The sequence below is a fragment of the Oncorhynchus nerka genome, linkage group LG19, assembly GCF_034236695.1.
Source record: "Oncorhynchus nerka isolate Pitt River linkage group LG19, Oner_Uvic_2.0, whole genome shotgun sequence".
In the NCBI taxonomy this organism is placed as follows: domain Eukaryota; kingdom Metazoa; phylum Chordata; class Actinopteri; order Salmoniformes; family Salmonidae; genus Oncorhynchus; species Oncorhynchus nerka.
In genome coordinates this window covers 50,834,033-50,860,595 of record NC_088414.1, presented here as the reverse complement: position 1 = coordinate 50,860,595, position 26,563 = coordinate 50,834,033, and the positions used below count along the sequence as shown (strand labels likewise).

Sequence of the window (26,563 nt, the reverse complement as noted above, 5' to 3'; positions counted from 1 at the left end):
TAGAGCTCTGTCAGAGTGACCATCGGGTTCTTGGTCACCTCCCTGACAAAGACCCTTCTCTCCCGATTGCTCTGATTAAGCTAATCAGGTAAATAATTAACTGGAAAGTCGGGGCACCACGAAATAATGTTTATTGAGCTGTTATCTTCTGAATAAACTCTTAAAGACCTGGTAATCTTTTACCTCAATAGCAGTCAATATTTAATCGTCACCTTATTTAGTCCCATCTGAAAGTTGAAAATTCTTGGTTATCTTCACGAACCCTGGCTAACAAGTTGAATCAGCAATAGAAAATTTGGTTTAAAACCTCTTTGGGCTAGGGGGCAGTATTTTGACATCCGGATGAAAAGTGTGCCCAAAGTAAATTGCCTGCTATTCAGGCCCAGAAGCTAGGATATGCATATAATTGGTAGATGTGAATAGAAAACAGTAACGTTTCTACAACTGTTAAAGTAATGTATGTGAGTATAACAGACCTGAAATGGCAGGCGAAACCCCGAGGACAAACCATCCCACCCAAAAAACAATTCAGCATAACACCGATTCCAATGGCTGGCACTTTTATTCTAGGGCGAAATCCTCCCTGATTGCAGTTCCTAGGGCTTCCACTATATGTCAACAGTCTTGAGAAAGAGTTTCAGGCTGTTTTAAAAAAAAATTAGGGCGAAGTTGTAGATTTTCTATGTGGCTCCCATTTTGGCTGTAGTTTTTCCAAGCGCATGGCCAAGAGTGCACGTTCTTTTTGTTAATCTCCGGTAAAGACAATAACGATTCTTCGTCTTAAATTTGATCGATTAGTTACGTATTAGAGTACCTAAGGTTTGATTATAAACGTTGTTTGACTTGTTTGGACAAGTTTATTAGTAACGTTTGGGACTCATTTTGTATGAATTTTGATGGAGGGAAATCGGTAGATTATTGACTGAAGTGCACCAGCTAAACTGAGTTTTTTATGGATATACATTAGGACTTTATCGAACAAAAGGACCATTTGTGATGTAACTGGGACCTTTTGGAGTGCCAACAGAAGAACATCTTCAAAGGTAAGGCATATATTATATCGCTATTTCTGACTTTCGTGTCGAAACGGCCTGGTTGAAATCTGGGTTTCATGTTTTTGTATGCGGGCGCTGTCCTCAAATAATCTCATGGTTTGCTTTCGCTGTAGAGCCTTTTTTGAAATCTGACACCGCGGCAAGATTAACAAGAAGTTAAGCTTTATTTTGATGTATTACACTTGTATTTATTGGAATGTTAAATATTATATATATTTCTGTCGTTTGAATATGGGGCTCTGCAATTTCACCGGATGTTGTCAAATCGATACCGCTAAATGGATTTAATTATTTAAAGCTCGGAAGCTCGGGACTGAGGGGAAGCTCGGGACTGAGGGGAAGCTCGGGATTGAGGGGCAGCCCGGGACTGAGGGGAAGCCCAGGACTGAGAGGAAGCCCAGTACTGAGAGGAAGCCCAGTACTGAGATGAAGCTCAGGCAGGTAGTTGGCTCCGGTAGATCCTGGCTGGCTGGCGGATCTGGAAGAGTCTGGTTGACTGGCAGATCTGGAAGAGTCTGGTTGACTGGCAGATCTGGAAGAGTCTGGTTGACTGGCAGATCTGGAAGAATCTGGTTGACTGGCAGATCTGGAAGAATCTGGTTGACTGGCAGATCTGGAAGAGTCTGGTTGACTGGCAGATCTGGAAGAGTCTGGTTGACTGGCAGATCTGGAAGATCATGGCTGACTGGCGGATCTAGCTGCTCTGGCTGCTCCATGCAGACTGGCAGCTCTGGCTGTTCCATGCAGATTGGCAGCTCCATGCAGACTGGCAGCTCTGGCTGCTCCATGCAAACTGACAGCTCTGGCTGCTCCATGCAGGCTGACAGCTCTGGCTGCTCCATGCAGGCTGACAGCTCTGGCTGCTCCATACAGGCTGACAGCTCTGGCTGCTCCATGCAGGCTGACAGCTCTGGCTGCTCCATGCAGGCTGGCAGCTCTGGCTGCTCCATGCAGGCTGGCAGCTCTGGCTGCTCCATGCAGGCTGGCAGCTCTGGCTGCTCCATGCAGGCTGGCAGCTCAGGCTGCTCCGAACAGGCAGGAGGCTCCGGCAGCGCTGTAGAGGAGGAAGGCTCTGGAAGCGCTGAACAGGCGGGAGACTCCAACAGCGCAGGAGAGGAGGAAAGCGCTGGCTGCTCTGAACAGGCGGGAGACCCCAACAGCGCAGGAGAGGAGGAAAGCGCTGGCTGCGCTGAACAGGCGAGGCGCACTGAAGGCCTGGTGCGTGGTGCTGGAACTGGTGGTACTGAACCGAGGACATGCACAGGAGGCCTGGTGCGGGGAGCTGCTACCGGAGGACTGGTGTGTGGAGGTGGCACTGGATAGACCGGCCCGTGCAGGCGCACTGGAGCTCTTGAGCACCGAGCCTGCCCAACCTTACTTGGCTCGATGCCCACTCTAGCCCGGCTAATACGAAGAGCTGGTATGTACCGCACCGGGCTATGCACCCGCACTGGAGACATCGTGCGTTCACTAGCATAACACGGTGCCTGCCCGGTCTCTTTAGCCCCCCGGTAAGCACAGGGAGTTTGCGCAGGTCTGAACCCTGACTCTGCCACTCTCTCCCTGAGCCCCCCCCAATACATTTTTGGGGCTGCTTTTCGTGCTTCCTTGCCAACCGTGTTCCCTCGTATCGTCGGCTCTTATCTCCGGCTGCCTCTGCTCTCCTAAGTGCCTCCACCTGTTCCCATGGGAGGCGATCTCTTCCAGCCAGTATCTCCTCCCAAGTGTAACAACCCTTGCCATCCAACACGTCTTCCCATGTCCATTCTTCCTTTCGTTTCTCCTGCTGTCGCTGCCTGTTACCACGCTGCTTGGTCCGTGAGTGGTGGGTGATTCTGTAACGGCTTTCTTCCGTCGAAGGAGAGTCGGACCAAAATGCAGCGTGGTTAGTTCGATACATGTTTAATAAAAGAATAAACACGATAAATACAAAAACAAGGAACGGAACGTGAAAACCTAAACAGCCTATCTGGTGAAATACAAACACAGAGACAGGAACAATCACCCACAAAATACACAGTGAAACCCAGGCTACCTAAATATGGTTCCCAATCAGAGACAACGAGAATCACCTGACTCTGATTGAGAACCGCCTCAGGCAGCCAAGCCTACTCTAGACACCCCTACTCAGCCGCAATCCCAATACCTACTAAACCCCAATACAAAACACACCACAACACAATAAACCCATGTCACACCCTGGCCTGAACAAATAATTAAAGAAAACACAAAATACTAAGACCAAGGCGTGACATTTACTAAATACCTTAATTATTATGCAGAATTACATCTACACAGAATGGATCATACATTGATTACAAATTATGTCATAAAGGAAAATGTCCCTAGCGGACGGGACAGATATGACCGCTGGTTACACAAAGAAGGGGGTTGGGTTTTGAATGAAAGAGCGGGAAGACTGAGGAAAAAAGATTTTGTGTCTCTATCGGGCCGTAGGCAGCTAGTCTATCGTAAATACAGAATCTTATGCATTCTAAATAACCACCCATTTGAAAAAGGAAAAAGCAATAAATATTTACTCTGAGCTGCGCTTCGGTAGATTGGTCGGAGATAGAAGGCGGTATGGTCCAGCATGGATCTCTGGTCCTCAGAAAAATGTCTAGTGGTGAACTGGAGCGTGGTAGAATGGGTACTCTGTCCGTCCTCTCCTAGCCCACGCCTACAGTTGCTGCGCTAACGCAACGGCTAGGAGGTATCACTTCTTTAGTGAATAAGAGTTCAAAGTTCATACCAAGTTGCCATACTTTAAGCTCATGCGATATTCTGGCTGGTATAGTCGAAATTCAGCCTTTCAGTGTGTGGGTCATCATCTTCACGTTGAAATTCGATGTTAATTTCGTTAGGTTCTTGTCGTTCAACCAGAGCTCACGCCGAGGTTGGCTTAGTTCTGTAGGAGACCTTGTCCTTTTCAACGCAGGGACAGCAAGGATAAAGTAATCCCTCTCACCCCCCCCCCTGAAAAGATTTAGATGCACTACTGTTCCACTGGAGGTCATAAGGTGAATGCACCAATTTGTAAGTCGCTCTGGATAAGAGCGTCTGCTAAATTACTTAAATGTAATGTAAATGTTCTCACGTTCTTGGAACAGGAAGTTGAATTTTCATCAACGGGTTTATATAGTGGTGAAAGAAGGACGTGTTTCATAGTTTACAACCAGTGTCTGTTCACTTGGGCGGGGCCTCTGAGTGAGCAGAGTTTACAACCAATGTCTGTTCACTTGGGCGGGGCCTCTGAGTGAGCAGAGTTTCTCAAACTCAAAAATTTGACAAACCGTTCTCTCATTTAAAAAGCTAAAATTAGATTGAATCTTTTCACAAATAGTTTCATATTTAAACATTTAAATTATACAACAATTATACAACAATCCCAAGTGAATCTCTTTCCAAGATACAGTTTATGTCGTCCTATCATCAGTAATAATGTCTCAGATGCCAACTGATCTGACATCATATTCATTAAGTACCAACGCATATTTTCAACTGGCTGGATTACCAAAATATGGTACAGTTTCCCACCTTTCGATGTTACCAGACTCTCTGGTAACAAAGGGATTTTCAACAGTCACATTGGTAGAGTAGAGAGAGGAAAAGGGGGAAAGGTATTTATTGGGGTCATAAACCTCCCCCAACAGGCCAACTTCATGACATTAGACTAGAGGTCGACCGATTAATCGGAACGGGCAATTAATTAGGCCTGATTAATTAGGGCCGATTTCAAGTTATAACAATCGGAAATCGTTTTTTTTTGGACACAGATTTGTCCGATTTAATTTTTTTACACCATTATTTAACTAGGCAAGTCAGTTAAGACCACATTCTTATTTTCAATGACGGCCTAGGAACGGTGGGTTAACTGCCTTGTTCAGGGGCAGAATGACAGATTTTTACCTTGTCAGCTCGGGGATTCTATCTTGCAACCTTACGGTTAACTAGTCCAACGCTCTAACCACCTGCCTCTCATTGCACTCCACGAGGAGCCTGCCTGTTACGCGAATGTAGTAAGAAGCCAAGGTAAGTTGCTAGCTAGCATTAAAAATATCTTATAAAAAACAATCAATCAATCATAATCACTAGTTAACTACACATGGTTGATGATATTACTAGTTTATCTAGCGTGCCCTGCGTTGCATATAATCGATGCGGTGCCCCTTCGCGAAAAAGGTACCTAACCATAAACATCAATGCCTTTCTTAAAATCAATACACAGAAGTATATATTTTTAAACCTGCAAAATTTAGTTCATATTGCCTGCTAACATTTATTTGTGTCACTTCTCTTGCAACAGAGTCAGGGTATATGCAGCAGTTTGGGCCGCCTGGCTCGTTGTAAACTGTGTGAAGACTATTTCTTCCTAACAAAGACATCCAACTTCGCCAAACGGGGGATGATTTAACAAAAGCGCATTTGCGAAAAAAGCACAATCGTTGCACGATTGTACTGTAATGAAACATCAAAGGGATCTCCCTCCTACCCCCCCCTGGCGGATCCGATGCAGAGAAACAAAAGGTATAGAAAGAGAAATTGCCATTAAATTGGCGCTGACTTCTTGAATTTTGAATTCATTTAGACAACCATTTGACTTTGAGCTATTAATGCTTGACTCAAATTATCTATAGATTCTAACATGCTGGAACTCGGGTTCGTGCCGCTTGCCTATCGAACAGTAGTACTTGTCGCCATTTGCCCTGCGCTCGGTTTATCTTGATGCAATAATATCTTAACTGATTAAGCTCAACATTCCGGCTGGGTCTTATCGCCACAGACACTGCGGGTAGATCACCGGTGAACCTCTGGTCTCTCCAGTCTAACTTGAATCTCGAAATTTAGTTGAACCACCGATACCTCAAGAGTAGGGATCGATACCTAAGCTAAATTCTCAGAACTCTGACCGATTGAAACTCTGCTCCTGATCTCGTGGGTCTCATCTCGCAAAGGTAATTAACGAAGCTACAATAAGCAGTAAATACATAGAGATAAGTGTTTATCATTGTACCTTATACCTCAGGGGTCCCCAAACTTTTTCCTGTGAGGGCCACATAACTTTTCCCTTCTCTGATGGGGGGCCGGTGTCAGTTTGTAACAGAAAAAGTGTGACGATCGTAGGGGAGCTTAAAAAATTTATTGTTTTCCAGAAAGCCACACATAACCAAATAACCCTTTCCAGGTTCTTTCCAGAAAAAAAGTCAGGAAACAAATAATAACACTATTAATGAAATAAATAATAACTAAATAACCCTCTCTGAGTTCTTCACAGAAAAAACAGGAAATAAATAATAACTAAATAACTCTCTCTGGGTTCTTCACAGAAAAAACAGGAAATAAATAATAACTAAATAACTCTCTCTGGGTTCTTCATAGAAAAAAAAGCCATGGAACATTAACTTTCTGTCGTGCCATGCACAATCTTAACAGATAAAAGTTCAGCTCAGTTGTCAGAGCAGAATCTCTCTGACACATATGAGCAGTCTCTTAAAGTTATTGTGTTCCTTCCTTATAATCCTTTTGTAGGTTCCAGTAGGCTTGTAGACACCGCTGTTTGCAGCTCTCTCTCATCAACTTCCCTGTGAAAACCACAAAAGAAGCAGGTTGAGAAACTGAACTAAGTGATACAGCACCTACACAGCACAATACATTTCACTACCAGTATGGTTGTAAAGATGGATTTTATCCCAGTAGATTTTATTATGATTATATTTGTTTATGCTCAGAATGACTCATTCAAGTCAGAAAAGTGAGCTTACCTATGTATGTTCATCAGTGTGAACTGTGGGCCTGCATCTGGCTGGTGAGAAGTTGAATATCAGGTTCCATTCTAGTTACAGCCAGTCTCAAGCACTGATGCAAATGTTCATCTGTCAATCTTGATCTCATCGGGGTTTTCAGCAGTTTCATGCGAGAAAAGGTTTTCTCGCAGATATACGTGCTGCCAAAAACTGTGGACATTTTCATTGCGTGTTTTTTGATGTTTGGATATGTGTTGTTTGGGAGGGCGGCATAGAAGTCAATGAGACTGTTGGGCTTGAATGCGTCTTTCAGAACATCACAGTTCTGTAACTCAGCCAACTCAAACTGATATGAAGGCTGGGCTTCATCAATGTCGGCAACAAAGGGGTTCTGAAAAAGACGGATTTCTTTTGCATGAACATGTAGTTCACTGAATCGCACACCGAACTCTGCCTTCAGCATTTCCAGTGCTTCCAAGCACTTTTCAGCTGGGAACGGGACCGCTGGGTTCTCTGTCGACAGGTTTTGGGTAGCAGGAAGATGGACGAAGTTGCGCTTTTTCACTTGTTCCAAAAGCAGCGCTAATTTCACCTCAAATGCTTTTATGTGTGAATACATGTCGCAAATGAGTTTCCCCTCGCCTTGTAGCTGCAAGTTAAGGCTGTTAAGTATTTCTGTCACGTCTGTTAAAAATGCGAGGTGCCATTTCCATTCTGGGTCATCAGCTCTGGGACCGTTTTGTCTTTTAAATGAAGAAATGGGTTCATTTCGGGTAGCAGCTCGTAAAAACGCCTCAAAACTCTGAGCACATCTCCGTGCGTAGACTCCAGTTCAGACAGGAATTCTTGGAACTGCCTGTGTTTAAGTCCCTTTGCTCTGATGAAGTTTATGCACGACACCACAACCTTCATTACAGAATCCCACTTCAACACTTTGCAGCACAGTGCTTGCTGGTGAATTAGGCAGTGGACTCGTAGCGGGGCGGTGAGACCCCTTTTTTCCAACTCCCGGTTCATGCGTCCTATTAGACCGCGAGTTTCGCCCACCATGCTAGGAGCCCCGTCAGTCGTGATGCTAGCTAGCTTTGACCAGTCCAGGTCCAACTTCTCCATGGTTTGGCACACTTTGTCAAAAATATCCTCTCCCGTTGTAGTCCCTTTGAGACTTTGGAGGGCTGCCAGCTCCTCGCATATCTCAAAGTTTGCGCTAACTCCACGAATAAAAATGAGCAGTTGCGCTGTGTCTTGCACGTCCGTGCTCTCATCCAGTGCTAATGAAAAAAAGTCAAATTCTTTCGTCTTCTGCTGCAGCTGGGCATATACATTACTCCCGATTTCTTCAACGCGTCTGGTGATTGTACTCGCCGACAGACTTACGGCATTAAATGCATCTTTCTTCTCGGGACACACCTCCTCCGCGACAGCATCCATCCATTTCTTAACAAACTCTCCGTCAGTGAAAGGCTTACCGCTTCTTGCTATCAGTTTAGCAACCCAGCTGGCCCGAACGGATGCCTGGTTCAGCTGAGCTTGGCGTACAAATGTATTCTGCTGAGATAGTAGTCCACTTTTTAGCTTTGAGAGTTTGTCTGCTCGTATTTGGCCTTGCAAGCTATCGTACTTGTCTTTGTGACGGGATTCATAGTGTCGGCGAAGATTGTATTCTTTGAATACCGCCACCGTCTCTTGACAGATGAGACAAACAGCCTTTTCTTTGCATTGAACAAAAAAAAAATTGTTTGTCCACTGCAGGTTAAATACCCTGCATTCTGAATCAATTTTTCTCTTACCTAACCTTTTCGCCATTATTCCGTTCTCTCTTTGACAGGGCCGGGCCTAGGATTTTTTTTCTGGAGGCCAAATAGGAAAAAAATTCGATAGCGTCTCTGGTATTGTTCAGAGGGCCGGGCCAAATGTGCTGACGGGCCGTATCCGGCCCGCGGGCCGTAGTTTGGTGACCACTGTTATACCTTGTACCTTATACTTGTACCAGGCATTATAGAGCATTAAGTCATTTGCATGTTTTTGATTAACGCTGTGTGTAACCGAGTAACAAATTGTGTATTTCGAAAGTGTGTTTGATTGTGAAAGACAAAAAACACAGAGTGTTTCCAAAAATAAACTGTAGTCTTATTTTGTCTCGAGTAAAACGCCCTCCCAAGACAGTTAACGGCACGGGAGATAACAACTCTGACACTCCCCGCTACCGGGACACTGGAAACGGAGACCAATACTCCATGACAAAGTGAGTTACCATTAAAAGAAGGAGGAAGGTGTGTCCAGTAGTGATTCATTAATTGTCTTGTCGATCTATCTAAGTTTTATTATCCAAGCGATACATAGCCGACGGGCAGAGTAGTGAGACTAAGTTGACTAAAGGTCTTCACACTTTAAACTAGATACATCACAGAAGGGAAATACTCAACCTGAGAGAAATCATATAGAGACTGGTAGGAAGAAGGCTTAATAACAACTCAAGGATCCATTAGTGGTGTAAAAGGAGTCTAGAGGATCAACGTGGGGTTCACACATCCCAGCTAGAGCTAGACCGTTGAGAGTGACAAAAGACCTCTCTACGCGGACAACGTGTCGATGAAGAAAGAGAGGCAGGGCTACGCGAGCGGTCCTGGTTATACCGAGATAACCTGAAGTATCTATAGTGCCCTGTCCAATCCAGGGAACGGGACGCTAACCACCTCTAGCACCCCGCTGCCGGCCAAGGGGCGGGGCTGAAGGTTTCGTATCGCGACAGTACCTAACCACAAACATCAGTGCCTTTCTTAAAATCAATACACAGAAGTATATATTTTTGAACCTGCATATTTAGCTAAAAGAAATCCAGGTTAGCAGGCAATATTAACCAGGTGAAATTGTGTCACTTCTCTTGCGTTCATTGCACGCAGTCGGGCTATAAGCAACAGTTTGGGCCACCTGGCTCATTGCCAGCTAATTTGCCAGAATGTTACGTAATTATGACATAACATTGAAGGTTGTGCAATGTAACAGGAATATTTAGACTTATGGATGCCACCCGTAAGATAAAATACGGAACGGTTCCGTATTTCACTGAAAGAATATATGTTTTGTTTTCGAGATGATAGGTCATTAATATGGTTGAATCTGGAAACTAAGGCTCATATTTCTGTGTGTTATTATGTTATAATTAAGTCTATGATTTGATAGAGCAGTCTGACTGAGCAATGCTAGGCACCAGCAGGCTCGTAAGCATTAATTCAAACAGCACTTTTGTGCGTTTTTCCAGCAGCTCTGCTGTTTTTGACTTCAAGCCTATCAACTCCCGAGATTAGGCTGGTGTTACCGATGTGAAATGGCTAGCTAGTTAGCGGGGTGTGCGCTAATAGCATTTCAAACATCACTCGCTCTGAGACTTGGAATAGTTGTTCCCCTTGCTCTGCATGGGTAACGCTGCTTCGAGGGTGGCTGTTGTCGATGTGTTCCTCGTTCGAGCCCAGGTAGGAGCGAGGTGAGGGACGGAAGCTATACTGTTACACTGGCAATACTAAAGAGCCTATAAGAACATCCAATAGTCAAAGGTATATGAAATACAAATGGTATAGAAAGAAATAGTCCTATAATTCATATAATAACTACAACCTAAAACTTCTTACGTGGGAATATTGAAGACTCATGTTAAAAGGAACAACCGGCTTTCATATGTTCTCATGTTCTGAGCAAGGAACTTAAACGTTAGCTTTCTTACATGGCACATATTGCACTTTTACTTTCTTCTCCAACAGTTTGTTTTTGCATTATTTAAACCAAATTGAACAGGTTTCATTATTTATTTGGGACTAAATAGATTTTATTGATGTATTATATAGTGTTCATTCAGTATTGTTGTAATTGACATTATTACAAATAAATAAATAAATCAGCCGATTAATTTGGTATCGTCTTTTTTGGTCCTCCAGTAATCAGTATCGGTGTTGAAAAATTATAAAATCGGTCGACCTCTACACTATGCAGGTGTGTGCCTTTCCAAATAATGTTCAATCAATTGAATTTACCAAAGGTCTAAAATGATGATCAATGGAAACAGGATGCACCTGAGCTCAATTTCAAGTTCCAAAGGGTCTGAATACTTATGAAAATAAGGTGTTCCTGTCATATATTATTAATACATTTGCAAAATTTTCAAAATAACTTTTTGGTTTGACATTATTGTGTGTAGATTGAGATTTTAAAAAGTTATTATTTAATTTGTTTTAGAATAAGGCTGTAACATAACAAAATCTGTAAAAAGCCAAGGGGTCTGAATACTTTCCGAATGCACTATATGAACAAAAATATAATCCTAACATGCAACAATTTCAAAGATTTTACTGAGTTACAGTTCACATAAGGAAATCAGTCAATTGAAATAAATTCATTAGGCCCTAATTTTTGATTTCACATGACTGGGAATACAGCATTATCTGGAGTGACCACCATTTGCCTCATGCAGCCCGACACATCTCCTTTGCATCGAGTTGATCAGGCTGTTAATTGTGGCCTGTGGAATGTTGTCCCCATGGCTGTGCGAAGTTGCTGGATAATGGGAGGAAGTGGAACACTGTCATACATGTCAATCCAGAGCATCCCAAACATGCTCAATGGGTGACATGTCTGGTGAGTATAAAGGCCATGGACAATATGGGACATTTTCATCTTCCAGGAATCGTGTACAGATCCTTGCGACATGGGGTCGTGCAATATGCTGAAACATGAGGTGATGGAGGAGGATGAATGGCACGACAACGGGCCTCAGGATCTCGTCATGGTATCTCTGGGTGTTCAAATTGCCATCAATAAAATGCAATTGTGTTCGTTGTCCGTAGCGTATGCCTGCCCATACTATAAACCCACCATGGGGCACTCTGTTCACAACCACTTGCCCACACGACGCCATACACGTGGTCTGCGGTTGAGGTTGGTTTGAAGTACTGCCAAATTCACTAAAATTATGTTGGAGGCGGCTTATGGTAGAGAAATGAACATTCAATTCTCTGGCAACAACTCTGGTGGACATTCCTGCAGTCAGCATGCCAACTGCATGCTCCCTCAAAACTTGAGACATCGGTGGCATTGTGGTGTGTGTCAAAACTGCACATTTTAGAGTGCCTTTTTATTGACCCAAGCACAAGGTGCACCTGTGTAATGATCATGCAGTTTAATCAGCTTCTTGATATGCCACACCTGTCAGGTGGATGGATTATCTTGGCTAAGGAGAAATGCTCACTAACAGGGACGTAAACAAGTGAGGACAACATTTTAGAGCAATAAGCTTCTTGTGCGTATGGAACATCTCTGGGATCTTTTATTTCAGCTCATGAAACATGGGATCAACACATTTATATTTTTGTTCAGTGTATAATATATATTACATATAACAGAGCTTTAATATATATATTAATATAGGACTCTCCACAACAGCACCATAGTAGCTAATTTTGACTCAATTTATTCAGCAATAATTCCCATGGCAACGGTACATCCAGCTTCACTTTGTGCGTTTCACTTGTTTTCAGATGATGTCATGTAAATACACAACGTTTCCTGTTCAGAATGTTTGTTAACAGCTTAGAAAATAATAACGTGTCCAGGGGAAGAAGGGGATTGGCCGAGTGCTTAGTCAGGGGGTGATGTCATAAATAAAGCCCCTCCCACTCTGTAAATGAAGACTCCACCCATCCTAGATTAGCTGATCACAGAGCAGGGGTCTCCAACCTTTTCTAGCATAAGAGCTAGAAATGTCTTCAGCTACTCATTTCTTTCTAGCTTTCAAATACAGTGAGGGAAAAAACTATTTGATCCCCCCCATTAAAATGCAAATCAATTTATAACATTTTTGAGATGCGTTTTTTCTGGATTTTTGTTGTTGTTATTCTGTCTCTCACTGTTCAAATAAACCGTTAAAATTAGACTGATAATGTCTTTGTCAGTGGGGCAAACGTACACAATCAGCAGCAGATCAAATACTTTTCCCCTCACTGTAGGCACATTCTGCTCTTTCCTGCTACTCAGAAAGTAGTGAACTGTGTTCTGTCAATATACCTGGTCAAATAACAGTTCATTCATAAACAACTCTAAGGGGGGGCTATAAAATCTTTTTTTTCTCTCCTAAATAGAGAAACAACGACATTATGTTTTGAGTCAATGTCATTGAATCACATCAGAAGACCTATAGAGCCCCACAGTAGAGGTGTCATAATGAATGTTCTGAGTCCAGGTCATTAAATCACATCAGAAGGCCTATAGAGCCCCACAGTAGAGGTGTCATAATGAATGTTCTGAGTCCAGGTCATTAAATCACATCAGAAGACCTATAGAGCCCCACAGTAGAGGTGTCATAATGAATGTTCTGAGTCCATGTCATTAAATCACATCAGAAGACCTATAGAGCCCCACAGTAGAGGTGTCATAATGGATGTTCTGAGTCCAGGTCATTAAATCACATCAGAAGACCTATAGAGCCCCACAGTGGAGGTCTATACTTAAAATCACACAAAGCCATTTTATGGGCGTCTGGAAGAAAACGAACAAATGTAGACTTTCTGGGGTGTAATTCCCCTTTAAGTGTGCATCTGGCCCTTTAATTGTTAATCCGGGGAGTGAGGAATGTCCCATCTAATGTGCTGATCTAGTGATGGTTCTGGACAGCTGCTGCTCAGTTCATGGCAGAGTTAACACATAACAGATGCAAATTACGTACTTACTCATGATATGCTTCTGCCAGGTAAGCCTACTTTGCAGTTAACATTTAATTGAGAAGGTTGTGGCGAAAGTATTTCTGTAAAACCACAAGACGGTTATCATATCAACTGGCTACACACTGAGTGATAGAAAAACATGCACATCACACAGACAGAGGCAATATCGCTGGAAAATAATTGCCAGATATTGTGTTAGGTTTGGCTTTTGAAGCCAATAGTCGCTAACCAGGGGTGGGATAAATGTCAACGTTGTGTTGTTTAGATAGTAGTTGGGAGCTTTCTGCGTCTGATACTGACAATTGCATGTACTTTGCATGTACTTTCAGAATTGTTTGATGAACTACTCATAGGTGGGCTGGTAGCTACTGGTAGATGGACCTGTTGGAGACCCCTATCATAGAGCATCACAAGATAGATCAGCTGATCATAGAGCATCACAAGATAGATCAGCTGATCATAGAGCATCACAAGATAGATCAGCTGATCATAGAGCATCACAAGATAGATCAGCTGTTCTCAGCTCCATACCTGGAGGTCAGCAGCACGGCTAGTTGTCATCTTTCCTCTGTAATCAGGGACTGATTCAGACCTGCTATAGGCGATTGAACTCTGGCCAATCAGTGACATTCATCAATCGCTCAATTACCTACCATGGAGAGAAGACAACCAGCAGAGATGTGGACCTCCTGTCAATGTATTTACATAAACAACACTGGTTCTACATAGCAGGCTGATCAGAGGGGCTGGGCTAGTGCGTGTGACTATACTGGTTCTACATAGCAGGCTGCTCAGAGGGGCTGGGCTAGTGTGTAACTATACTGGTTCTACATAGCAGGCTGATCAGAGGGGCTGGGCTAGTGTGTGACTATACTGGTTCTACATAGCAGGCTGATCAGAGGGGCTGGGCTAGTGTGTAACTATACTGGTTCTACATAGCAGGCTGCTCAGAGGGGCTGGGCTAGTGTGTAACTATACTGGTTCTACATAGCAGGCTGCTCAGAGGGGCTGGGCTAGTGTGTGACTATACTGGTTCTACATAGCAGGCTGATCAGAGGGGCTGGGCTAGTGTGTGACTATACTGGTTCTACATAGCAGGCTGATCAGAGGGGCTGGGCTAGTGTGTGACTATACTGGTTCTACATAGCAGGCTGCTCAGAGGGGCTGGGCTAGTGTGTAACTATACTGGTTCTACATAGCAGGCTGATCAGAGGGGCTGGGCTAGTGTGTGACTATACTGGTTCTACATAGCAGGCTGCTCAGAGGGGCTGGGCTAGTGTATCTTCTCCCAACTGTAACAGTTACCTTTATAAACAACATGTTGTAGTGACATCACAGCCACGGGGCTAAACTGTAACTATGTCAATAACTATGTCAACAGTTATGGAGGGTGAGAGACAGAGGAAGAGGGAAAAGTGTCATATTCTGAGGGGAGTGAGTCCTGCCTCACCCCTTTAAGGGGGAGGGGGAGTGTCCTTGTGGTGGGCCAGCCAATCACAGAAACATGATGAACGGTTTCCACCAATCAGCTTGGCGACGGCTCCAGCCAACCACAGTGTGGAACTGGTGAGGGTGTTATCCAATCAGAGCAGCATGGTGACAGGCTTCTCCAGGAACTTCCTGAACTCTGCGAGCCACTGAGCTCCGACTGCTCCGTCCACCACGCGATGGTCACAACTTAACGTCACCGACATCATGCTGGCCACGTCAAACCTACACACACACACACACACAGTAAAAAACAGAACAGCGTATGATCAACCTTAACATTAAAAGTCCCTGTCCAGTCAATTCATGGGTTGAACCCATGTCACGTCATGCTATGGTTATAACTGTTCTACAGAGGCTGCAGGGCAGCCATATTGGTGCCTGAAAGTCAAGTGGTGCCCAGTCATTCTGAATGGAGGCTGATGACTGTCTCCATCAAATTACACCAGTGTGATTTGGAAATACGATGACATTGCTCAAGTAGGCAAATATTTAGTAGGAACTACGTTGCCAACATCATGTTGTAACATTTCCTTTAGACGGATGGCAATATTGTAATTTTCATCAGCATCAATTGACAACGCGTCGAGTAGACCGCTTAGTCGGGCGTCCAACGATATTGTGACGAAACGTGCAGCCTATTAATATCGCGATGACATCACAAGCATCACATTCAATCATGTCAACGATGACGTCACGATATCACATTCAGTCACATCAACGTCACGATATCACATTCAGTCACGTCAACGATGACATCATATTCAGTCACGTCAACGTCCCGATATCACTCATTCAGTCACGTCAACGTCCCGATATCACTCATTCAGTCACGTCAACGTCCCGATATCACTCATTCAGTCACGTCAACGTCCCGATATCACTCATTCAGTCACGTCAACGTCCCGATATCACTCATTCAGTCACGTCAACGTCCCGATATCACATTCAGTCACGTCAATGTCCCGATATCACTCATTCAGTCACGTCAATGTCCCGATATCACTCATTCAGTCACGTCAACGTCCCGATATCACTCATTCAGTCACGTCAACGTCCCGATATCACATTCAGTCACGTCAACGATGAGCCATTATCATTTACCCGATGACAAGCCATCACAGGTTTTGGTAACATAGGATGGGATAGGATAGGGTTGGGGTGAGATAGGGTTGGGGTGAGATAGGGTTGGGGTCAGATAGGGTTGGGATGAGATAGGGTTGGGATGAGATAGGGTTGGGATGAGATAGGGTTGGGATGAGATAGGGTTGGGATGAGATAGGGTTGGGATGAGATAGGGTTGGGATGAGATAGGGTTGGGAAGGGATAGGGTTATTGTTGATAGTGCTGATAAGAAGGTAGAAACTAGGGCCTGTAGGACCTGCCTTGTTGATAGTGTTGTTAAGAAGGTAGAAACTAGGGCCTGTAGGACCTGCCTTGTTGATAGTGCTGTTAAGAAGGTAGAAACTAGGGCCTGTAGGACCTGCCTTGTTGATAGTGTTGTTAAGAAGGTAGAAACTAGGGCCTGTAGGATCTGCCTTGTTGATGGTGTTGTTAAGAAGGTAGAAACTAGGGCCTGTAGGACCTGCCTTGTTGATAGTGTTGTTAAGAAGGTAGAAACTAGGGCCTGTAGGACCTGCCTTGTTGATAGTGCTGTTAAGAAGGTAGAAACTAGGGCCTGTAGGACCTGCCTTGTTGATAGTGTTGTTAAGAAGGTAGAAACTAGGGCCTGTAGGATCTGCCTTGTTGATGGTGTTGTTAAGAAGGTAGAAACTAGGGCCTGTAGGACCTGCCTTGTTGATAGTGTTGTTAAGAAGGTAGAAACTAGGGCCTGTAGGACCTGCCTTGTTGATAGTGTTGTTAAGAAGGTAGAAACTAGGGCCTGTAGGACCTGCCTTGTTGATAGTGCTGTTAAGAAGGTAGAAACTAGGGCCTGTAGAACCTGCCTTGTTGATAGTGTTGTTAAGAAGGTAGAAACTAGGGCCTGTAGGACCTGCCTTGTTGATAGTGTTGTTAAGAAGGTAGAAACTAGGGCCTGTAGGACCTGCCTTGTTGATAGTGCTGTTAAGAAGGTAGAAACTAGGGCCTGTAGGACCTGCCTTGTTGACAGTGTTGTTAAGAAGGTAGAGCAGCGCTTTATTATGGACAGACTTCTCCCCATCTTAGCTACTGTTGTATCAATACGTTTTGACCAAGACAGTTTCCAATCCAGGGTTACTCCAAGCACTTTAGTCACCTCAATTTGCTCAATTTCCACATTATTCATTACGAGATGTAGTTGAGGTTTAGTGAATGATTGGTCCCAAATACAATGCTTTTAGTTTTTATAAATATTTTGGACAATCTTATTTCTTGCCACAAACTGAAACTAACTGCAGCTCTTCGATAAGTGTTGGAGTCATTTCAGTCGCTGTGGTACAGAGCCTTGTATTCATCCCTCTTGGTGTTTTTCCTATTTTATAGTAGCATCATCCTGTCATTTAAATGCATTTTTATTTGGATATCATGTCATGGACATACACAAACATTTTAATTGGTAAAGTGAAAAAAAAAAAATATATATATTATCAATAAAATGTGGAAAACTGGTAGGTGCATATGTATTCACCCCCTTTGCTATGAAGCCCCTAAATAAGATCTGGTGCAACCAATTACCTCCATAAGTCACATAATTAGTTAAATAAAGTCCACCTATGTGGAATCTAAGTGTCACATGATCGGTCACATGATCTCAGTGTATATATACACCTGTTCTGAAAGGCCCCAGAGTCTACAACACCATCCACATACATAGACCCTCTGGCTTTACTCAAAGCCAGTGGCATGTCATTAGTAAAAATTGAAAAAGCAAGGGGCCCTAGACAGCTGCCCTGGGGAATTCCTGATTCTACCCATTATATTTGAGAGGCTTCCATTAAAGAAAATCATCTGTGTTCTGTTAGACAAGTAAATATTTATCCACATTATAGCAGGGGTTATAAAGACTATGATCGATAATGTCAAAAGCCACACTGAAGTCTAAGACAGCACCAACAATTATTTAATCATCAATTCTCTCAGCCAATCATCAGTCATTTGTGTAAGTGTTGTGCATGTTGAGTGTCCTTCCCTATAAGCTGAAAGTCTGTTGTCAATTTGTTTACTGTGAAATAGCATTGTATCTGGTCAACCACCATTTTTTCCAGAAGTTTACTAAGGGTTGGTAACAGGCTGATTGGTTGGCTATTTGAGCCAGTAAAGGGGGCTTTACTATTCTTGGGTAGCGGAATGACTTTAGCTTAAGATGAGTTAGGATGGGTGTCCCTGGGGAAGAAAAGTTTGAAGACCCCTGGTAGTGTATTTACCCGTTCAGTATACAGGCCTGGGGTAGTATTTTAGCCTAGTATAGTGTAGCTATAGTAGTAGTAGTATAGTATTGTATAGTGGTAGTGTAGTTACCCTTTCTCATTGTCAGCGGGCAGCAGTCTCTTCTCTGAGCCCCCTACTGCCAGTATACAGGCCTGGGGTTGTACTATAGTCTAGTGTTGTTATAGTAGTAGTATTGTATAGTGGTAGTGTAGTTACCCTTTCTCATTGTCAGCAGGCAGCAGTCTCTTCTCTGAGCCCCCTACTGCCAGTATACAGGCCTGGGGAGGGTTAATGATGGCTGAGAAGTTCTTGACGCCAAACATTCCCAGGTTAGAGATGGTAAACGTGCCTCCCTGAAACACAACAGTTTTAGAGGATTCAACTCCTGGAACTTGTGGGACCAACTAATGTTGCAGAAGTGTTTAACACATTTGTTTTTAGTGTGTATAATCTGTAGTTACCTGGAACTCGTGTGGCTGTAGTTTCCCGTCGCGGGCCTTGGCAGCCAGGGCTGAGACATCAGAGCTGATAGCAGCCAGTCCCTTGGTGTGGGCGTTGAACACGATGGGCGTTATCAGACCGTTGGGCGTACTCACCGCCACACTCACGTCCACCACATGGTTCCACACACACACACACACACACACACACACACACACACACACACTCTAAAACTTGACCTATTCAAAAATGTGTTTTTGGGTGGTGTGACGTGAGTGGGTGTGGTGTGAAACGCACGACACAAACAACTGGATTCGTTATCCCTTTCATGCCCTGCCTCCAGTCCACTTACCGACATCTTGAACAAGAGATCCTCATTGAAATTGCAACAAGTGGATTTTTGGATAGGGCTTCGCTCAGAGTATCCTACCCTTGGCAAATCATGCTGTTAAGACACTGAGATGCCCTTTGCAACCACATACCTATGTGAGGGTGGATACACGAGCATGAAAACTAGATACAGTCTGTGCCTGTGTTTAGAAAGTGATTTAAGACGGAGTAATCAATCTCTGGTGAGTAATAAATGTATCGTATAGTGGTAATAAATGTATCGTATAGTGGTAATAAATGCATCGTATAGTGGTAATAAATGCATCGTATAGTGGTAATAAATGTATCGTATAGTGGTAATAAATGCATCGTATAGTGGTAATAAATGTATCGTATAGTGGTAATAAATGTATCGTATAGTGGTAATAAATGTATCGTATAGTGGTAATAAATGTATCGTATAGTGGTAATAAATGTATCGTATAGTGGTAATAAATGTATCGTATAGTGGCAGGACCGGCAGCGTAGCCTCGTGGTTAGAGCGTTGGACTAGCAACCAACCGAGTTCGAATCCCCGAGCTGACAAGGTACAAATCTGTTGTTCTGCCCCTGAACAGGCAGTTAACCCACTGTTCCTAGACCAGTTAACCTACTGTTCCTAGACCAGTTAACCTACTGTTCCTAGACCAGTTAACCTACTGTTCCTAGACCAGTTAACCCACTGTTCCTAGGCCGTCATTGAAAATAAGAATTTGTTCTTAGCTGACTCGCCTAGTTAAATAAAAATAATAAAGTATAGTGTGTGTGTGGCAGCCTTACAATGATGTCATAAAACAACAGTTGAGAGTGTGCTGACCCTGGTGCTAGAGGGGGTACAGCTGACCCTGGTGCTAGAGGGGGTACAGCTGACCCTGGTGCTAGAGGGGGTACAGCTGACCCTGGTGCTAGAGGGGGTACAGCTGACCCTGGTGCTAGAGGGGGTACAGCTGACCCTGGTGCTAGAGGGGGTACAGCTAGAGGTTAAAGCGTTTGGGAATCACTGCTCTAGAGCACAAAAAAAACTATACATACTTCTGCCTTAACATCAGCGCCACAGGTAACTTCCACAAAGCTGTGAACGAGCTGAGACAAGGCAAGAGGGGCCTTCTATGTCATCAAAATGAACATAAAATTCAACATACCAACTAGAATCTGGCTAAAAATACTTGAATCAGTTATAGATGGTTGTGAGGTCTGGGGTCCGCTCACCAACCAAGAATTCACAAAATGGGACAAAAACCAAATTGAGACTCAGCATGCAGAATTCCGCAAAAATATCCTCTGTGTACAACGTAAAACACCAAATAATGCATGCAGAGCAGAATTAGTTAGATAACCACTAATGATTAAAATCCAGAAAATAGCCGTTAAATTCTACAACCACCTAAAAGAAAGCGATTCCCAAACCTTCCCTCCGATTACACAGATCCACAAAGAATTAGAAAACTAAGCCAATAATGATAAACACCCATATCTACTGGGGGAAATACCACAGTGTGACATCACAGCAGCAAGATGTGTGACCTGTTGCCACAAGAAAAGAGCAACCAGTGAAGAACAAACACCAGGGTAAATACATATATATGTTTCCATTACCAATAAAGCCCTTGAGACAGACAAGTGGAGACAAGACAAGGGGAGACAGACCAGGGGAGACAGACCAGGGGAGACAGACCAGGGGAGACAGACCAGGGGAGACAGACCAGGGGAGACAGACCAGGGGAGACAGACCAGGGGAGACAGACCAGGGGAGACAGACCAGGGGAGACAGACCAGGGCAGGGAGACAGACCAGGGGAGACAGACCAGGGGAGACAGACCAGGGGAGACAGACCAGGGGAGACAGACAAGGGGAGACAGACCAGGGGAGACAGACCAGGGGAGACAGACAAGGGGAGACAGACAAGGGGAGACAGACAGGGGAGACAGACCAGGGGAAACAGACAAGGGGAGACAGAGAGGGAGACAGACAGGGGGAGACAGAGAGGGAGACAGACAAGGGGAGACAGACAGAAAGAGGTAGAGTATGTACTCACTGTCGGATGACAGAGTCGAGCCATTGGGAGTTGGCTTCCGGGACCTTGAGGCAGGCCAGAGAGCTGGCTTTAATGATGAAATCATTCACACTCAGCTTGATGTTCTGGGCCTTTACCTCCTAGGAAGGAGAGTAGAGTATTACTTTAATAATCCCAATTTGGGAAATTGTTTTATTTGAAACTGGAAATAAATTGGTCTCGTTGTAATCAATGAAAGCAGCTACATTCCTGCTGTTGCATTCCCCCCCCCAGAATAAGATAACAAATAAAATACACTGGGTTGTATTGTCTGCTGCCGATGCTTGGCTCAGAGCTGTAGAAAGCGGGGAAGAAACCTAACCTCATTGGTGGAAACATGAAATCAGCTGATACAAATGGACCAATAGAGATTATTTGGGAGGTTGGTGGAAAGTAACATATGAAATCAGATTATATAATGGACCAATAGAGATTATTTGGGAGGTTGGTGGAAAGTAACATATGAAATCAGATGATATAATGGACCAATAGATTAAGGTTGGAAAGTAACATATGAAATCAGATTATATTGGGGATTATTTGGGAGGTTGGTGGAAAGTAACATATGAAATCAGATTATATAATGGACCAATAGAGATTATTTGGGAGGTTGGTGGAAAGTAGCATATGAAATCAGATGATATAATGGACCAATAGAGATTATTTGGGAGGTTGGTGGAAAGTAACATATGAAATCAGATTATATAATAGGCCAATAGAGATTATTTGTAATGAACTTGTCAGTTGTTGCGATTTAATTGATTAAATAGTTAAATGAGAAGTTGTTAGGCCCCTTGTCAGCGATAGCTCTTTGCTTTGGTTGTTTGTCATGACTGTGGGTGCTTGAATTTACGCATACTTGAGTCCTTTCATATTTCCTGATGAAGAACTGTGGATCGATGTATCCACCTAAGCAGATGTCCATTGACGGGATTGTGCTCTGTGACAGTGTATGCAGCACCTGCAATACTGAGTGTTGACTCCAGTGCAGCGTCAAGCACCAATGTTTCTCCATGTCGTTTTTAAATGTGTGCATGCTTCTCTCCTCCGAGACGGCTGATTCAAAGGGGGTGTGGCGGATTTCAAAACGCTTCTGTGCTAGGGAGCCCGTCAGACACACACACACACACACACACGAGTATCCTTAGTCTCCTTCTCCTTAGCCGCCTTTCAACTATTGATTATTAATTCATTAACACTCTCCTACATAAGACCACCATTTACCAGTTTCCGGGTCACGGAGTAGTTGAGGAGAGGACAGACTTTTCCCAGAATCTAACAATATCTCTCCGAGGCATGCTTAGAAACTCATCCAGGTGCTGGGGGTCAAACTGACAGGTCATTTATATTGATAGAGCCCTCACAACACCACACAAGGTACAGATGGACCCAGGCAACCTCTCTACTAAGGAAGCCGAGTCCTGTCTATTCACAGAGTAAGGGTTAGACAGACAGACTCACAGCGTTGAGCTCCGTGCGTAGTTCCAGGACTTGGTCCATGTTGACGTCAACAGACAGGTAGTAGTGGGGAATGGTCTGTTTAGACTGCATCAACCTCTGGGCTATCACCTAGGTAACAACAATAACAATATCACCTGGACACACAGAACAATGTTTAACATAATGGTGAAGATATATTTCAGATATGTAGGTAACTGGTGTGTGTACGCGTGTTAGTGCTGAGCGATTGGTGCGTTTTGAGGTCGGTTCAGTTTCCACTATTATTTTTAAACCGTTAAATGTGATGAATAAATGTGATGAATGTGTTATGAACTAATGACAATAAGATTTGACTATTTTAATTAAAATTCCAAAGCCAATTTTTCAGTTGAGTATATTACTTTTATTTGATGACTTTATTATATTTAATTCCTTAAAGTCATCATCTCATCAGAGGCAGTATCAGCCAGACAACTAACATTATCTCTGTGCTCACCAGACAGTCTTTAGTCCTCCTATCAGCCAGACAACTAACATTATCTCTGTGCTCACCAGACAGTCTTTAGTCCTCCTATCAGCCAGACAACTAACATTATCTCTGTGCTCACCAGACAGTCTTTAGTCCTCCTATCAGCCAGACAACTAACATTATCTCTGTGCTCACCAGACAGTCTTTAGTCCTCCTATCAGCCAGACAACTAACATTATCTCTGTGCTCACCAGACAGTCTTTAGTCCTCCTATCAGCCAGACAACTAACATTATCTCTGTGCTCACCAGACAGTCTTTAGTCCTCCTATCAGCCAGACAACTAACATTATCTCTGTGCTCACCAGACAGTCTTTAGTCCTCCTATCAGCCAGACAACTAACATTATCTCTGTGCTCACCAGACAGTCTTTAGTCCTCCTATCAGCCAGACAACTAACATTATCTCTGTGCTCACCAGACAGTCTTTAGTCCTCCTATCAGCCAGACAACTAACATTATCTCTGTGCTCACCAGACAGTCTTTAGTCCTCCTATCAGCCAGACAACTAACATTATCTCTGTGCTCACCAGACAGTATTTAATCCTCCTATCAGCCAGACAACTAACATTATCTCTGTGCTCACCAGACAGTCTTTAGTCCTCCTATCAGCCAGACAACTAACATTATCTCTGTGCTCACCAGACAGTCTTTAGTCCTATCAGCCAGACAACTAACATTATCTCTGTGCTCACCAGACAGTCTTTAGTCCTCCTATCAGCCAGACAACTAACATTATCTCTGTGCTCACCAGACAGTATTTAATCCTCCTATCAGCCAGACAACTAACATTATCTCTGTGCTCACCAGACAGTATTTAATCCTCCTATTCACCAGACAGTCTTTAGTCCTCCTATTCACCAGACTGTATAGTCTTTAGTCCTCCTATTCACCAGACAGTATTTAATCATCCTATTCACCAGACAGTCTTTAGTCCTCCTATTCACCAGACAGTATTTAATCATCCTATTCACCAGACAGTCTTTAGTCCTCCTATTCACCAGACAGTCTTTAGTCCTCCTATTCACCAGACAGTCTTTAGTCCTCCTATTCACCAGACAGTCTTTAGTCCTCCTATTCACCAGACAGTATTTAATCATCCTATTCACCAGACAGTCTTTAGTCCTCCTATTCACCAGACAGTATTTAATCATCCTATTCACCAGACAGTCTTTAGTCCTCCTATTCACCAGACAGTCTTTAGTCCTCCTATTCACCAGACAGTATTTAGTCCTCCTATTCACCAGACAGTCTTTAGTCCTCCTATTCACCAGACAGTCTTTAGTCCTCCTATTCACCAGACAGTCTTTAGTCCTCCTATTCACCAGACAGTATTTAATCATCCTATTCACCAGACAGTCTTTAGTCCTCCTATTCACCAGACAGTATTTAATCATCCTATTCACCAGACTGTACAGTCTTTAGTCCTCCTATTCACCAGACAGTCTTTAGTCCTCCTATTCACCAGACAGTATTTAATCATCCTATTCACCAGACTGTATAGTCTTTAGTCCTCCTATTCACCAGACTGTATAGTCTTTAGTCCTCCTATTCACCAGACTGTCTTTAATCCTCCTATTCACCAGACAGTCTTTAGTCCTCCTATTCACCAGACAGTCTTTAGTCCTCCTATTCACCAGACAGTCTTTAGTCCTCCTATTCACCAGACAGTCTTTAGTCCTCCTATTCACCAGACAGTCTTTAGTCCTCCTATTCACCAGACAGTCTTTAGTCCTCCTATTCACCAGACAGTCTTTAGTCCTCCTATTCACCAGACAGTCTTTAGTCCTCCTATTCACCAGACTGTACAGTCTTTAGTCCTCCTATTCACCAGACTGTACAGTCTTTAGTCCTCCTATTCACCAGACAGTCTTTAGTCCTCCTATTCACCAGACTGTACAGTCTTTAGCCCTCCTATTCACCAGACTGTACAGTCTTTAGTCCTCCTATTCACCAGACTGTCTTTAGTCCTCCTATTCACCAGACTGTACAGTCTTTATTCCTCCTATTCACCAGACTGTACAGTCTTTAGTCCTCCTATTCACCAGACTGTCTTTAGTCCTCCTATTCACCAGACTGTACAGTCTTTAGCCCTCCTATTCACCAGACTGTACAGTCTTTAGCCCTCCTATTCACCAGACTGTACAGTCTTTAGCCCTCCTATTCACCAGACTGTACAGTCTTTAGCCCTCCTATTCACCAGACTGTACTGTCTTTAGTCCTCCTATTCACCAGACTGTCTTTAGTCCTCCTATTCACCAGACTGTCTTTAGTCCTCCTATTCACCAGACAGTATTTAGTCCTCCTATTCACCAGACAGTCTTTAGTCCTCCTATTCACCAGACAGTCTTTAGTCCTCCTATTCACCAGACTGTCTTTATTCCTCCTATTCACCAGACTGTACAGTCTTTAGTCCTCCTATTCACCAGACTGTACAGTCTTTAGCCCTCCTATTCACCAGACTGTACAGTCTTTAGCCCTCCTATTCACCAGACTGTACAGTCTTTAGCCCTCCTATTCACCAGACTGTACTGTCTTTAGCCCTCCTATTCACCAGACTGTACAGTCTTTAGTCCTCCTATTCACCAGACTGTCTTTAGTCCTCCTATTCACCAGACTGTACAGTCTTTATTCCTCCTATTCACCAGACTGTACAGTCTTTAGTCCTCCTATTCACCAGACTGTCTTTAGTCCTCCTATTCACCAGACTGTACAGTCTTTAGCCCTCCTATTCACCAGACTGTACAGTCTTTAGCCCTCCTATTCACCAGACTGTACAGTCTTTAGCCCTCCTATTCACCAGACTGTACAGTCTTTAGCCCTCCTATTCACCAGACTGTACTGTCTTTAGTCCTCCTATTCACCAGACTGTCTTTAGTCCTCCTATTCACCAGACTGTCTTTAGTCCTCCTATTCACCAGACTGTCTTTAGTCCTCCTATTCACCAGACTGTCTTTAGTCCTCCTATTCACCAGACAGTCTTTAGTCCTCCTATTCACCAGACAGTCTTTAGTCCTCCTATTCACCAGACTGTCTTTAGTCCTCCTATTCACCAGACAGTATTTAATCATCCTATTCACCAGACAGTCTTTAGTCCTCCTATTCACCAGACAGTATTTAATCATCCTATTCACCAGACTGTACAGTCTTTAGTCCTCCTATTCACCAGACAGTCTTTAGTCCTCCTATTCACCAGACTGTACAGTCTTTAGTCCTCCTATTCACCAGACTGTACAGTCTTTAGTCCTCCTATTCACCAGACTGTCTTTAGTCCTCCTATTCACCAGACTGTACAGTCTTTATTCCTCCTATTCACCAGACTGTACAGTCTTTAGTCCTCCTATTCACCAGACTGTACAGTCTTTAGCCCTCCTATTCACCAGACTGTA

General features: G+C 43.6%; 1 protein-coding gene and 1 long non-coding RNA gene across 2 annotated transcripts in view; both read right to left on the bottom strand.

Moving 5' to 3' along the window:
• Window positions 1–6,176: 6,176 nt before the first annotated feature.
• LOC135562369 (uncharacterized) lies at window positions 6,177–8,864 on the bottom strand. Its single transcript, XR_010459878.1, has 2 exons — window positions 6,818–8,864; window positions 6,177–6,637 (listed from the first exon to the last, which is right to left on the bottom strand). It is a non-coding gene; the product is annotated as an uncharacterized LOC135562369 (long non-coding RNA).
• A 3,230-nt stretch (window positions 8,865–12,094) lies between these two features.
• Window positions 12,095–26,563, bottom strand: part of LOC115123282 (dihydrolipoamide S-acetyltransferase (E2 component of pyruvate dehydrogenase complex)) — a 57,561-nt gene continuing 43,092 nt past the window's right edge. The window contains exons 10-14 of the mRNA XM_065005026.1: window positions 22,670–22,777; window positions 21,191–21,309; window positions 18,807–18,969; window positions 18,562–18,698; window positions 12,095–15,222 (exon numbers count right to left, since the gene is read on the bottom strand). Of these exons, the coding sequence (XP_064861098.1) occupies window positions 15,093–15,222; window positions 18,562–18,698; window positions 18,807–18,969; window positions 21,191–21,309; window positions 22,670–22,777 (657 nt within the window). The 3' untranslated portion in view covers window positions 12,095–15,092. The remainder of the gene's footprint in view (window positions 15,223–18,561; window positions 18,699–18,806; window positions 18,970–21,190; window positions 21,310–22,669; window positions 22,778–26,563) is intronic.